The following is a 15176-nucleotide window of genomic DNA, read 5'->3' as shown; positions in this document are numbered from 1 at the left end:
ATGCATGATGGGACTGCGCATTATTAAACAAATTAACAGTGCATGATACGTTTGCCCATCCCAGCGCCTTTGGTTAAAGCAAGGCGCTGGGGACGAGCGAATCTCTAAAGCTACGTCGTTTCTAACAGTGTTTTATAAATCAACAGCACACCAGTGCTCTTTTAACATAGTGGGTTAATTTGGTCACGGAGTAAACATCAAAAGGTATTCCTTTGCAGCAGATCACAGAACCCTCGCAAAATTTACCATTAAAAAATTCTTTATTCAAGCATTGTAATATAAAATGGTTAATTTAAAAAAAAAAAACTTTAAAAATATTGCACTCAGGTACTTTCATATTGATGCAAATACATAATTTGTAATTGTTTATAAAACTATTGCTTGTTTTTGGAGCTCAAATTTATGAAAAAGAATTTCAAAACTTATAGTCAGGTAAAAAAAATTGGATCTCAGTACTTTCATTATATTCATATTGATAAAAAATACATGATTTTTAATTGTTTATGAAACTATCGCTTGTCTTTGAACTTCAAATTTCTGAACTTTGTTAATTTCAAGAAACACAGTTTTAGTAGTTAAGTTAGTACAACAAATATTACGAGATTATATTTGTAAGAAAATTTATGTGAGATATTCAAGTACCCCCCCCCCCCCAAGAATATGAATAATATCAAAGTTTTATCTAGCGTACGTATCTACCAACAAGGTACTCAAGGAGCTTTAGTAGTCACATTTACATTTTTACAGACAGATGAAATTCTGAGACCCAATTTTGTAGCAACTTATAAGGGTTTACAAGGTGCTGCGGCGCATTCTCACAGGCAATGTTCATATTTTGTGCCGTCAACCATTTACATTAATAAAAAAAACCTGTGATGATTGTTGCCTTAATCCGTTGTGTGAATCGGGAGAAAGTGGTGAAAAATAACACACAACTTGCAGCGTGTACAAAAATATATTCCCTAATTTTGGTTGTACAGTCATTCATTATCTGTTGTGTTTCCTAAAGACACTGGACACCTTTGGTAATTGTCAAAGACCAGTATTCTCACTCGGAGTATCTCAACATATGCATAAAAATAACAAACCTGAGAAATTTTTCAATTGGTCGCCGAAGCTGCAAGAGAATCATGGAAAAAGAAAAAAACCTTGTCGCACAAGTTGTGTGCTTTCAGATGCCTTGAATTCGAGACCTCAGCTGAGGTGTATTACTCAATTCAAACATTCTAGTAAAAATGACTTCTTTCTCAAAAACTATGTTACTTCAGAGAAAGCCGTTTCTCCCAATAAATAATACATTGTACACTCACTATCAACAGCTCTCCATTGCTCATTAACCAAGTCAGTTTTTATGCTAACAACTATTTTTGAGTAATTACCAATAGTGTCCAGTGCCTTTCAGGTTTTTTTTCCCAGATAAATCTGAGACATTAGAGTGTGATTTATCTTAATTTCAGAGCTGCTTCAGTCAGCTCAACAGCCAGAAGAGCTGTTGCTAGTTCCCCCTTCGTGGCTCTGCCTTTCTTCCTCATCCATGCCAACATGACTTGAAAAGCCCACTCTCGCTGACCCTCAAATTGATGATCAACCTGAATATTTTCCATCTTGACTCTACTCAGCTCCAGCTCCCCTCCAAGATCTTTCCATCTAAGGCCGATGTGGCCAGACAAGGTATTGATGTGTTTCTCTTCTAGAATCTCTTTGGAATCTACATAAACAAAATTTAAAAACATTACAAGAATTTCAAATTTGTGCATCATACACACGGCCGACAAATTGCTTGAAGGAAATATTTTGCATACAACAATAAACTAAAGTCAGTAATAAACATTCCACAAGATCAACATTTCTACAGAGTTTAAAAAACGAACTCAAAATGATCCAAAATGCTTTGACAAGTCTTCCCTTCATGTACTGTTTCGCATGGCCACGACTCTGTAAGGTCTTTTAAGACTGAGTTAACTACTCTTTTATTCCCTTTCTTAAGCCTGTTTCACACGAGGTTTCTAAACGATGGTCATTATGACATGCAACTGTGTAATAAAAAATTGCAAAATTGCATTGTGTGAAATTAATCCCTGTGATGAAATTGCCACGAACCCGTTTTTTAAACAGAATACTAAGCTCGTCTTCAGGAGAAAAAACCCCAGATAAACAATAAAGTTTCTGCTCACTCATGATCTTCTGCACTTCTGGGTCCAAGACGTCAGACTCAGAGCTCTTGGAAGCAGATGAGTCGTCCCCTCTTCCTGCCCCTTTCCCCCCCGTCTTCTCCTCCTTGGTTATTGTAACTGTAGTCCCTGAACCACCAAAGACAATATTATGTCCGTCACCCGAGACGTTGAGGTTAAATCCTGAGAGTGTGTCGATGCGAATATTCAAAAGAAAGGGTAAGAGAAAAAGGTATAAACTAGTGGTAGTAAAAAGCTTACATTTTTTTATTTTTTTTTATTTATAGTTTTCAATGTACCTGTAACAGGACCTTGAGCACCTTGGTGGATATGTGCTCTTTATGAAACTTGGTAACTACTACTATGATTATTAGGACTATTACTATTATTTAGGATATTTGGGATATTCCTTGAGTTTTGGGCTCACCTTGTTGACCCCATGGGCCTTGTTGACCCCATGAGCCTTGTTGCATGAAGGGATTACTCGGCTGGGGATTGTATCCAGTCTGCACACACACAAGTATAAAGTAAAGCAAGAAGTTAAATTATGCTAATATTGATTTGCATATTTATGAGAACTTGTGTGATGTTATAATGTTTGCAACAAGGTGTGTCGCAACGATGGCCATGGCAGCTTCACCTTATCGGAACATATATGACAGGATACAAATTCATACTGACAAGTACAAGGACCAGTACAAGGGAAAGAGGCAACCTATCCACTGCCTCGGTTGATGGGCAGTCATTTTATAGTCTTCCTCGTAAGATTTGAATACAGATTATGCCGCTTGGATCATAACTAAATGGCCGCCCTACTTTTGAACTTTTTTACCTGTGTAAGTGCAGAATGCCTATTAACATGGAGTACCGGTACTCCTGAACAAAAGCAAAATTCCCTAATAAGTAACCCCCCTAATAAAACCATGGGTGAGAGTCATTACTAACAAAAAAGTCTGAAACTTGGATACAATTTCAAATGTATGTTGAAATGATGCCACTTCTACCATTTGGTAACCCCTGGGGTTATAGATTCCGAGGGGCTTTTGGAAACAGTATCGAAAGCACTAGAGTAGTAGACCAATGAGCAGGATTTCTTTATTTGAGGAAACAAATATTGTCTGATTCTCTTAACCAGGCCAACATAAAAAGTCTGAATTCAGCCAAAAGTCTGAACAATCTCATCCTTGTAATACACTTGACGTAAAAAGGAATTTCCTGCTTCGTCAAGTGCCAGTTCTTTGCTTACGGTGTGCAGAAACATGAAATTTTGCCTTGTTTGCAAGCGCCGATTCTTTCATTACGGTGAGCAGAGGCATGAATTTCGGCCCTGTTTGCAAGCGCCGATTCTTTCCTTACGGTAAGCAGAGGCATGAAATTTTGCCTTGTTTGCAAGCGCCGATTCTTTCCTTACGGTAAGCAGAGGCATGAAATTGGGCCTCTTTTGCAAAAGTATCTAACTTAACTTAGGATTAATCATAGGGGGTGATTTGTTATTTACTATTCTGGTTTAAGTTTTTTGCTGGAAACTTAATATGTTTTTGGACTGCTTCTGTCTCTTGTTTCTTTAGTTCTGTTCAGGTTTATTAGGTTCCTGTCCCAGGCTCTCACGTGTTAAATATCTTTCTTCCCGGAAAAGTTCAGTGTTCTAAGATATTTTATATTTATTCACTTTCTTTTTATACAGACATGCAACTTTCTAATTGCAGAATTACAGTTTATTATGGCATTGTTTTGAAGAAAAATTAGGAAATCAGCTGATCAGCTGAAAAGTTTCATGCCTGTTTATAGCTTACCTGGTGTTGGTTTTGCGATTGATTCGGGAATGAAGAGTTCATCGATGTTTCTGGATTTCCACGAAGTGGTTCTTGATGAGGAATCCCTTGGAGTGAGAAAATTAGAAGTGAGTGATAACATCAATTTATCGTTTATATTACTGTACTTATGCTAATGCAACCAAGGATGCCTCATAAATGAACTTAATCATTGTAGCTTAGAAGCCCGAGGAAACCTATATACAAGGGTGCTTGCTATGTGATAGACACTTTTACTGTTACTTGGTTCAGATTTCCAAAATTTGAGCTCATGGTTTGTAGAATGTAGCTCATAAACTATTATTATTTGGGATATTTTGGAATTTTTTTAATAGTTTTGGGGTTACCTTGTTGACCCCATGAGCCTTGTTGAGCCGCCCATGGGCCTTGATGAGTCGCCCATGGGCCTTGATGAGTCGCCCATGGGCCTTGTGGACCCCATGAGCCTTGTGGACCCCATGAGCCTTGTGGACCCCATGGGCCTGGTTGACCCCATGAGCCTTGTTGCGTGGAGGGATTAATCGGCTGGGGATTGTATCCAGTCTGCACACACACAAGTATTAAATAAAGCAAGAAGTTAAATTATGCTAATATTGATGCATATTTATGAGATCTTGTGTGATGTCATAACGTTAGCAACCAGGCCACTCCTAACAGGGGCCGCCGGTTTGAATGTTTTGCTACCTATCAAGGCCCAATGTCACGGCTCTGCTTAGCGCGGAATTCTGTCTTACAATCACCTTTCTCCACTTACTGTGCATGTGTAAGCTAAATTTCTGCGCTAGCTGTGTCAGCACAGAATGCCTAATAACATTGAGTACGTCTGCACACAAGCAAAGTAAGCCGTGAGTAGGGTAAATCTCAAGACAAAACTTATTTTAGCATGTAAAACGTATTTTCATCACATTGCTTAAACTAACTTCTCAAAAACTACAGCACCTCAGCCAGTAATATTTTTAAGGTAAGCGTTCTACTATCACTATTTTCAAACAGTGTAAGTTTAATCTAAATCTGTGGGCACTGTGTTTCGTAATACAAAAAGTACTTAAATCCTTTATGATATTAAATACTTACACACTTTCTTTTCTCATATCTTACCTGGTGTTGGTTTTGCGGTTGATTCGGGAATGAAGAGTTCTTCGATGTTTCTGGATTTCCAAGATGTGATTCTTGAGTAGGAATCCCTTCGAGTGAGAAAATTAGACGAAAAATCAAATAAATTTAAATTTTTTTACTTCTATACATCTGCTAACGCAACCAAGAATGCCTCATAAATTAACTTAATTGTTGTAACTCGCAAGCTCGAGGAATGTGAACCCCAAAACTTGGTAAATGTCAAAGACAAGTCTTCTCACTTGGTGTATCTCAACATATTCATAAAATAACAAACCTGTAAAAATTTGAGCTCAATCGGTCGTCTTCTCACTTGGTATATCTCAACATATTCATAAAATAACAACCCTGTGAAATTTGAGCTCAATTGGTTGTTGAAGTTGCGAGATAACTATTAAAGAAAAAACACCCTTGTCACACGCAGTTGTGTGCTTTCTGATGCTTGATTTCAAATTCTAATTATCAGGTCTCAAAATCAAATTCGAGGAAAATCACTTCTTTCTCGAAAACTACGTCACTTCATAGGGAGCCGTTTCTCACAATGTTTTACACTATCAACCTCTCCCCATTACTTGTTACCAAGTGAGGTTTGTGCTAATAATTATTTTGTGCAATTACCAATGGTGTCCTCTGCCTTTAAGTTCTACTCTTCAGTTATCAGCATTCTTTAACGAGCTCTACCAATCCTAGCTAATGCCCAGTCTGAATGACAAACCAATAATGGTGAAGTATCCTACTCAAGGGCCCCCAAGTGCCATACCAGGACTCGAACCCGTACTCTGTTGACCAGAAACACCAGAGCTCGAGACCGGTGCTCTGAACCGCTCAACCAAAACACACCACAACAACAGCTTGAAAGGTCTTTCCCAAATAATACATTTGAGTAAAACTGTTGCAAGCTCTAAATGCCGAAATAATCTAAACTCGCAAACTCCAAGAATTTAACTTTTTTTTATGTCTTTTCTGAAATTTGGCTACTGGTTTTCCAGGTTGTGGCTTCGGATCTCTAGAAAATGGCTTCTAACTCGGACTGGAAAGCACATAGAAATAGAACCCGGGAATGCTGAGCTCGGCCGCCCTGTGTCGTCTGTGAACGCGGCGTATCGATACCGCGCGATACGCGTGTATGGCAAAATGAGCATCACGTGACAAGCGTGTATGGCAAGATGTCGGCGCACATAGACCGTTTCTAGTGTGTTCATTGGTCAATGATGATGTCATTGTATGGCAAAATATTTTGCCATACACACGTAAAAAAATGGCGTACGCGCATCCATCAAAATGGTCTCATAGCAAAACCGCATGCACAATGAGACACTCAGCGTTCTCCGGGTTCTATTTCTATGGTACAAACTCACTTGGTTCTCCAGCTGTGAGACGTGGGGCGGAGGCACTTTCCAAAGGTTGGCAGCTTGCCTTCATGTTATCAGACACAGGTTGCACAGCATCTCTTCCCTCTGAAAATAATTCACAAAAAAAATAGGCTCAATTACAGTCTCTGAGAGTGACAAGGATGGCAGCAGATACACTCCCTTTACTTTGAGTCAATCTCAAACACACGCAATGGGAGACTTTTTGAAAGGTCTGTCACTAGAGGGCAGCAGACCTACCAGGTAAGGGTGCACAACTCCCATAGTAACCAATGCTAAATGCTAAAAATTCAAAAATAGTCAACAAATAATTAGAAGTGTCTCAGCCTCTTGAAAATTAATTAGATACATTAGTCAGACAACTAAACTTCAGATTTCTTCTAAATTTTTGGTAGGTCTTTAGTTTGGAAATTTTGCTAATTACCCTAGAAAAAAAAACACCCAAAACTCATACACATCGCTTCTTATCCCCGGGGGAACTCGTGTCCAGTCTGTCCTGTTCAAGAAAAGTTTGGTTTATACTGCTGGCATTGTATTATGGAAAACAAAATACAGTTGGGCTCAATCCAAATACAAAAACAAAAACACGCAAAACACAAGGTATTTGCTGTCGCTGACCGTCACTCCCATGCTTCTCCTATACCTAAATTGCTGACATTACCTGGTGAAGAGTGCCCTCTCTTTGTTATAGGCAGAAAGTCTCAAGTTTCCCATCATTGCGCAAGTCTGAGAACTATAGGACTTCAACGCGCAGTAACAATCTTGGTCATGTTCCCTGTTTCCAAAAACAGTAATCAATGCTAACATTTATTGCACATGGCACCAGACTATTATTTCGCCCAGCCTCAGTTTGGTTACAATGAGTGGGAATGGAGCAAAATCAAGATGACCATACTGTGATAAAGGTCTATAATCTGCGTGGAATCCTATTATGCCGTTTTGTCAAGTATCATCAATCACTCGACATAGCTCACATTCGCACAACAAATGTGCAGAAACAGTAAAACACTCTAAACTTTAACTTGTTCTACGTACCGTCAATGCCCAATTTGCCAAAGGCTGTGGCAACTCCTGGTAACTCCCCCTTCCCAGTATCCGACACTGGCACAGATCTCTTTTCAGGAACGCCTCCGTTTCTCTGATGGTTGTAGGAGTATAGTGGACTAGGCCTAGCTCCGTCAAGCATGGACAAATTGTCTTCCGCTGAAGGTGAATCTGGAGTATCCCCATTCTCCTTACAAGATTCCTCCTTCTTAAAAAAATCAGTGACAAAAAAAAGCAATAAACAAATTGTTTTGCTGATTGCCTCGCTCAACTGTGCCATTGCACAGATCTCTGTAAACACCATACAGCATTGTCCAATTTAGAATACTGCTACTCATCCTGCAGCCGATTTCATAGAATTTAACTCAACTGCGTAAGTCCACTTGCACAACGTTTATGGTGCAAGTTGCTCCATAAACAGGGCGCAGGTGCACTTACGCAGTTGCGTAAAATTACGTGAAATTGGCTGCCGGTCTTTATGATTTTGTTTTCCTGATGGATTTAGTTTTGGAATAACTCTATGGGAACTGTCCACTTGTGGAGATCCGTTTGAACGTTAAGTATTTGATATTAAGGTTATATTAGGTTTTTGGCCATGACATGAATCCCTACTCACTGTGAATGAAGATGTATGTAATATAATTTATCTGTAGAAGTTGTAACTTCATTAGTCGTTAAGTTTTTAAGGGGGAAAAAAAAGAAAGTGGAAATCCAAGAGCAATGTTTCCAGGAGAGTGGAGTAAATTCGTTGTTAGAAAACAACAGCAGTTAGAAACTCGGAGCAAATGTCGTCAGATTAAAAAAGCTTTGTATAAAAAACTAAGTGCTACGTTTTTGTCAGTTTGTAGACTGCTTTAATCATCAACTTTATCCCAACGCACTGAGTTCAGCAGCCAGAGGGAACTACTTCATCAAAGAATTTAAAAGTGGTTTGGAAAATCATGGCTTTCTACCCAGCCCCCTTCCCCCCCCAAACAAAACCAGTGGCATAACTGTTTTTGTTAAAGGAACATTACAGAATTGGTAAGAAAACATATTTTCGTGAAGATCAGAGATTTACATAAAACTTACATGGTCTAATGATGATGATAGTAGAAAACATCCCTTGAAATACTTCTGTCCAAAATTCCATATTTGATGAGAAATAAATAAAACTAAGTTCCTGTTGGAGTTAATTGCTCAGTGAGCATTTCATTCATTTCTCTTTTTGCATCGATGTCAAGCAAAACGTGTATTCGTTTTTACACTATTTTCTTGTGACCCAGATGGCCAATTCGATCTCAGACTTCTACAGGTTTGTCCATGTATGTATATAGTGGATTACATAAAGTACTTACACTGCCAGCAACTATATTGTTTAGCAAAAACCAATTCTGTTTCTGTTCAAAAGGAATACAAGTAATAAACTACCTTCTTCTGAGCGGAAAGTAACTTTGTGTAGCATAAAGAAAGAGCAGCAGGAACATCCTCTTTGTAATTGGCGTAATACTCTTGTGCAATCTCCTCTTTTAATTCTGTGCAGAAAAAGAAAGATCATATTCCTTAAATATGGCGGAGAATTTTGATGTTGAATGTAATTTCTAACTTCCCAAGAGAAACAATTAAAGACTCTGGACTCAATTGTTCATCGAAATCGCAAGAGAATATTGAAGAAAAAACACCCTTGCTCCACAGATTTCAATGCTTTTAGATGCACAATAAAAGGCTTCAGCTGAAGTCTTTTATTATTTGAGTGAGAAACTACCTCTTCTTAAAAAACTACCTTTCTTCAGAGGGGGCCGTTTCTCACAATGTTTTATACTATCAACAGCTCTCCGTTGGTCGTTACCAAGTAAGTTTTTATGCTAACAATAATTTTGAGTAATTACCAAGAGTGCCCAGTGCCTTTAAACTGTTGGTCCAGTGCACATAAAAGACCCCAGAACACTTTATTGTGAAAGAGTAGGGGTTAACCCTGGTGTTTCTGGTTCACAAGCACCGTTAATCACAAGTTTCCTCAGGCTTGCTCGCCAGCTGCAGTGATTAAGTTCACTTATGAGGCATCCTTGGTTTCACTACCATCCTTGGTTTCATGAACGAGTGAACGAACGAACAAATGAGTGAACGAACAAACGAACCAACGAACATACGAACGAACGAACGAACGAACGAACGAACGAACCAACCAACGAACGAACGAACGAACGAACGAACGAACCAACGAACGAACGAACGAACGAACGAACCAACGAACGAACGAACGAACGAACGAACGAACGAACGAACGAACGAACGAACGAACGAACGAACGAACGAACGAACGAACGAACGAACGAACGAACGAACGAGCGAACGAACGAGCGAGCAAGCGAACGAACGAACGAACGAACGGAAAACAAACAAACAAAACAAACAAACACCCCAACACCAAAAAAAGAACCCTGAAATAGTCTGGCCCTATAAACTTACCTTGGAATGTAGGTCTCTTGTCTGGTGCCTGATGCCAGGCTCTTTCCATCATGTCTTTAATAATGTGTGGCACATGTACTGGGAAGCATGTACTCATTTTCGGTCTGTGGCCCTCCAAAACAGCATACTTTACATGCGAGCTATTGAATGAATCTTAATCATGATAAAAAGGCGTTTTAAATACATTAATTATAACACATTTAAAAATAATAATCTATAAAATCTAAAGGGAAGAAAATGAAGTTTCCCTTCTTCAAAATTAATGAAGTGTCATGGCCGAGCACCTTGAGTACATTGTTGGTAGATACATGCGCTATATAGGACTTCGCTTGTTATTATGACGTGATAAACCTTTAGTATCAAATACTTACATTCAAACGGATCTCCATTAGTGGACAATTCCCATAGAGTTATTCCAAAACTAAATCCATCGGGAAAACAAAATCATAAAGACCAGGATGAGTGGCATATTTCAACATTGGACAATGCTGTATGGTTTGTATAGAGAAATCTGCCATGGCACAGTTGCACAGTAACCAGAACCCCTCCCCCCCCCTCTCTCTTGCCTCCCCCCTTGCCCTCCCCCTCCCTCTTGCTTACTAAAATGAACTGGGTCAAATTTCATGGCTCTGCTTACCGTAAGCACAGAATCTGCGCTTACTGAAACAGGGAATTGTGTGCTTACAGTAAGCGTATTTCAAGGGTTAGCGGCGAATTTTGGCTTCTGCACGTGCGTACTTCACGATACTAGGCATTCTACGCTTACAAGGCTTGCGCAGAAAAAACACCCTTGTCACACGAAGTTGTGTGCTTTCAGATGCTTGATTTCGAGATCTCAAATTCTTAATCTGAGGTCTCGAAATCAAATTCGTGGAAAATTACTTCTTTCTCTAAAACTACGTTACTTCAGACGGAGCCATTTCTCTCAATGTTTTATACCACCAACAGCTCCCCATTACTCAGTACCAAATAAGGTTTTATGCTAATAACTATTTTGAGTAAATACCAATAGTGTCCACTGCCCTAAAGGGAAACCTCCTACCATCTTTATCTTCAAAAATGTTCCTTCCTTCGTCTTCTCTCCATTTGGTTCTTGGCTAGCACAGTGATTAAGTTCGCTTTTCTGAGAGTCCTTGACCTCACAACAAGAAGAATCAATGGGTGCATCCGATAAGCTTCCCCGGGTCAACCCTAACCTGCCCCTGGTAAATTTGAATAGCTTTGAAGTCAGTCCAGGGGGGCTCACCCGGGTCAGCCCCAAGTGCCCTGTTTGTGGAACGGGTCACTTGGGCCTGGCCCGAGCTGCATGACGTCACCACAAGAGGGCAAGTGATCATTCGATTAGCTCTTGTCAGGGGCTCAACCGAAAGAACACCGTAGGATTGACACAGGGAAGCTAAGCGAACACACCCACTAAATGAAATGATGTGAAAATCTTACCTATAGACGTCGGACATTTTTGTTGCTGGCTGATTAACATCTTGAAGAAGCTCAGGTGCCAAATGTGTCATCGTTCCTGGAGTGTCTTTAGTGTGACTTGCGACAGACTTCCAAGTTGCGCATCCAAGATCACCTATCTACAAGACAGAAACAATTTGGTTAAAGATTAAAAATCCTATTTCAATGCCCTTTTAGAAAACAACAGGGGAACAAAGTGAGGAAATAATAGACATCGGGTTTCAGGTTTCAAATTTATTTTCATACCATTAAGTAGTTCATGTACAATGTCAGGAAAAGCTAAAGGACATACGTAGTGTACAAAGTAAAGGAGTCTGCGATTAGGCCTATGTACCCCCTTGCTTTTATTCTGCGTCTAATTTACCTACCTTAACAGAGAACTCTTTCCCAACAAATATGTTTTCCAGCTTCAGGTCTCTATGAATGATATTCTTATCGTGTAGAAAGTGCATGCCCTCGATGACTTCATAAACCATCCTGATCTTCAGAGAGTCTGGAATTGGGCTCAGGTTTCTGGAGAAATCCTTCAAAGACCCGTATTCCATGTACTCCATCACAATATAAGAGTGTTCATCTATTTCTGTTGGCTCAATCCAGCCTAGTATTTTGACAGTGAAATTGTTTAAGCCCGGCTTGGCCAGACTATCCACTTCCTTTCGACTGTTCAACCTTTTTAAAAGAACCAAGAAGTTAAAAAGAAAATTCTTAAACGGTCTATGTACGTTTTCCTAACACAAAACACTATGTCCACAGATTTACATTAAACCGACACAGTTTGCATATTAGGATAGTGGAAAGCTTCCCTTGAAATTTCACTTACTGAGGTGCTGTAGTTTTCGAGAAATGAGTAAAAGAAATGATTTTCGTCTCAGTTTTAGCATGTAAAAACGTACTAACCAGTTATGCTATTGTTATGGTATAATGTCATAACTGGTTAAGGGGATTTTACATGCTAAAAAATTGTCCATCTTCATAAGACGTAAATTATTTTGTGACTTGTTTTACTCATTTCTCAAAAAATACAGCACCTCAGTAAGTAATATTTGAAGGGAAGCTTTCCACTATAATTATCTTCAAACCCTGTATTGTGTAATGTAAATCGGTGGACATTTTGAAAAAGTACCCAAGTCCTTTAAGGTAGCAGAGCTGGAATTATACACGAAGGCTTTGGAGAGGCTATGGCCTAGATTGCCCCTGGTATTGGCCTTGGTGCCCTTTCAACACTTTCCAATAGACTTTAATATTTTACAATGGAAGTGCCCAATATTAATTTCAACTTTGGTTTTTTACCTATACACCGATGTGTGTTAGCACTGTATACTCAGTACTTTCCCGAGTCTTGTGAAAAAGTAACACAGGCATGTTACTCGGGTGGGATTCGAACCCACGATGAGAAGTGCCCAAGTTGCAAAAAGAAAACGGCCTTGTACTTTCAAAGATGAAATTCCAGGCCCGAGGCAGGCGTGGAGTAGTTCTCCTACTCATCTTGTGTCCACAAGAAGGGCGCGTCAAAGGTTTTTATCGGTAAACGGGTGTAAGTAATTAACGTGCAAAATCGTGTTCCAAGAAAATTTGATTGATTTCCTGCCATTCATAGGTCATTAGGGGAAGACTACATCCTGCATGGGAATGAGAAAATATATCTTGGGGGTAATTTCTCTACAAATGTTTTAATTATTATTGTTATTATTATTATTATTACCATTATCAATGACATTTTACCTGCATTTTTTGACTGCAACATCTCCCAAGGAATCATGTTTATATTTATACACAGTGCCAAATCCACCAGCTCCAATCTCTGTGCGATCTTTTAGTTCGCTATGTTGGATTATTTGGAAGGCCATGGAATTTGCACCTGATCTCATACTAGAAGAAGTTTCCGCCATTGTTCTCTAACAACTACCAGGGGCTAAGATAAGACATATTAAAGGAACGTTACAGAAATTGGTAAGAAGAAAAAAAATGTGAAGATCACAGATTTACATAAAACTTACACAGTCTATTGATGATGATAGTAGAAAACATCCCTTGAAAATGAAATATTTCTGGCTGAAATGTAATTTTTGATGAGAAATAAATTAAAGACACTGGACACTATTGGTAATTACTCAAAATAATTGTTAAGAATAAAAACTAAGATGGTAACAAGCAATGGAGAGCTGTTGATTAGATAGAATAAAACATTGTGAGAAACGGTTCCCTCTAAAGTAACATACTTCTCGAGAAAGAAGTAAATATCCCCGAATTTGATTTGGAGACCTCAGATTCCAGAAGAATTAGATTTTGAGGTTCCAAAATCAAGCATCTGAAAGCACAAAACTTAGTGTGACAAGGGTGTTTTGGAAAAGTTTCTGTATGGTGCCACCGATTTTTCATTTGATATGAAATAATATAGTATCTAATTTACCTCAATGAGATATCCCTTTTTGTACAAATGAGTGTAAAAGTGGTGGCGCCATACGGAAAGTTATCCGGTGTTTTTTTCTTACATTATTATCTCCCAACCTCGACGACCAATTGAGTTCAAATGTTCACAGGTTTGCTATTTTGTGCATATGTTGAGATACACCAAGTGAGAAGACTGGTCTTTGACAATTACCAAATGTGTTCAGTGCCTTTAACGCTATACGTTTTCAAAATCATCCAAATCGCCGTTGATAGCTGAACACTACACAATCCTTGTATCTGCCCGCGGCCAGGCCAGGTTTCTCAGTAACTTGCTAGTGTTTTTACATATTTGTATTCTTTTTATATCCATTGTATTGCTTTTTCTTGTAAATCTTTATGTGCAATTTTTTACTGCTTGTGTTTTTTTCATGTTTGCTGGCAAATAAAATGAAATAAAAATAAAATTAAATGAAACACTTACCTTTCGTTTGCCATCACTAACTCCAGTTCTCTTCCTTGCTCTAAGTCTATGGTACTACACAACCTAGTTGCGATAATCGTAACCCTCCATCCTCCCGACGGTCGGAGACCGTCGGGAGGGGAGGGTTACGATTATCGCAACTATACACAACCAAAACTTATACCACACACTCATTCATAATACAAGGAAGTTGTTTTGCCTCTTTGTTGAGGAACTTGACAACATGGAGCAAAAAACTATTGAGGTATTTTTAAAACTTGTTGGCGGCGTGTTGGCGGCGCTCTGGACTTGTTGTCGGCTTGTTTGTCGGCTTTTAGAATAGTAGGACCGACTTTAACTTTTAATATTATTACAATAGACCTTATGCACATGACGTCATTTCAGTACGGCGCCCCCGCATTGAGGTCAAAACGAGATTGTTCATTGGTCAATCTATGTGCGTTTTGATTGATTCGTCACCGTTTGACCTCAAAGATGGCGGCTGGATGACGTCAATGCATAAGGTCTATAATATACTAATAATACTTTAATAGGACTCTTATAATACTATATTATAGGCCTAGCCTAAAAACATTTAAGTGGACCACACATTAATCCATGTATAAATAATTATTATTTAATTACCTTAACGAAGGACTCTATCTTGTCTCTATGATGATTTTGACGATGTACTCCGAAAAATGCAGTACCGAGTTAGTCTATACAGGAGGAACAAGTGTGGTACAACGTTCTTTTCCTTCTCTGATCTGAAGTTCCAGGAAAACTCAGGAAGTTGGACTTTCCCTAATGTGTTTACCTGGCATCTGTTTGAATAGGAACCAGTCTATTATGGATGTCAATTTCATGTAGATTGCCGTCTTGTTCCTGTAACCATAGAGGAAGGATGCTG

At 39.0% G+C, this 15176-nt stretch overlaps 1 protein-coding gene across 3 annotated transcripts; it reads right to left on the bottom strand.

Moving 5' to 3' along the window:
• Positions 1-1342: 1342 nt before the first annotated feature.
• On the bottom strand, positions 1343-15062 carry LOC117302708 (receptor-interacting serine/threonine-protein kinase 1-like). Of its 3 annotated transcripts, none has more exons than XM_033786706.1 (15): positions 14912-15062; positions 13138-13327; positions 11784-12084; positions 11398-11534; positions 10329-10378; positions 9958-10110; positions 8920-9023; positions 7501-7717; positions 6454-6552; positions 5081-5166; positions 4330-4525; positions 3965-4050; positions 2599-2677; positions 2175-2354; positions 1343-1708 (listed from the first exon to the last, which is right to left on the bottom strand). In XM_033786706.1, exons 2-15 carry the CDS (start codon positions 13302-13304, stop codon positions 1443-1445), a joined length of 2121 nt encoding a protein of 706 aa, XP_033642597.1. In that variant the 5' UTR covers positions 13305-13327; positions 14912-15062; the 3' UTR covers positions 1343-1442. The 3 variants fall into 3 exon arrangements, with proteins under 3 accessions (XP_033642597.1, XP_033642598.1, XP_033642599.1); XM_033786707.1 differs by having other exon boundaries at positions 7501-7714; XM_033786708.1 differs by lacking the exons at positions 4330-4525; positions 5081-5166.
• Between the last annotated feature and the right edge of the window lie 114 nt (positions 15063-15176).

Source organism: Asterias rubens, chromosome 18 (genome assembly GCF_902459465.1).
Source record: "Asterias rubens chromosome 18, eAstRub1.3, whole genome shotgun sequence".
Classification (NCBI taxonomy): Eukaryota; Metazoa; Echinodermata; class Asteroidea; order Forcipulatida; family Asteriidae; genus Asterias; species Asterias rubens.
Note: the sequence above shows the minus strand (reverse complement) of the source record. Positions and strands in the feature narration are given on the sequence as shown.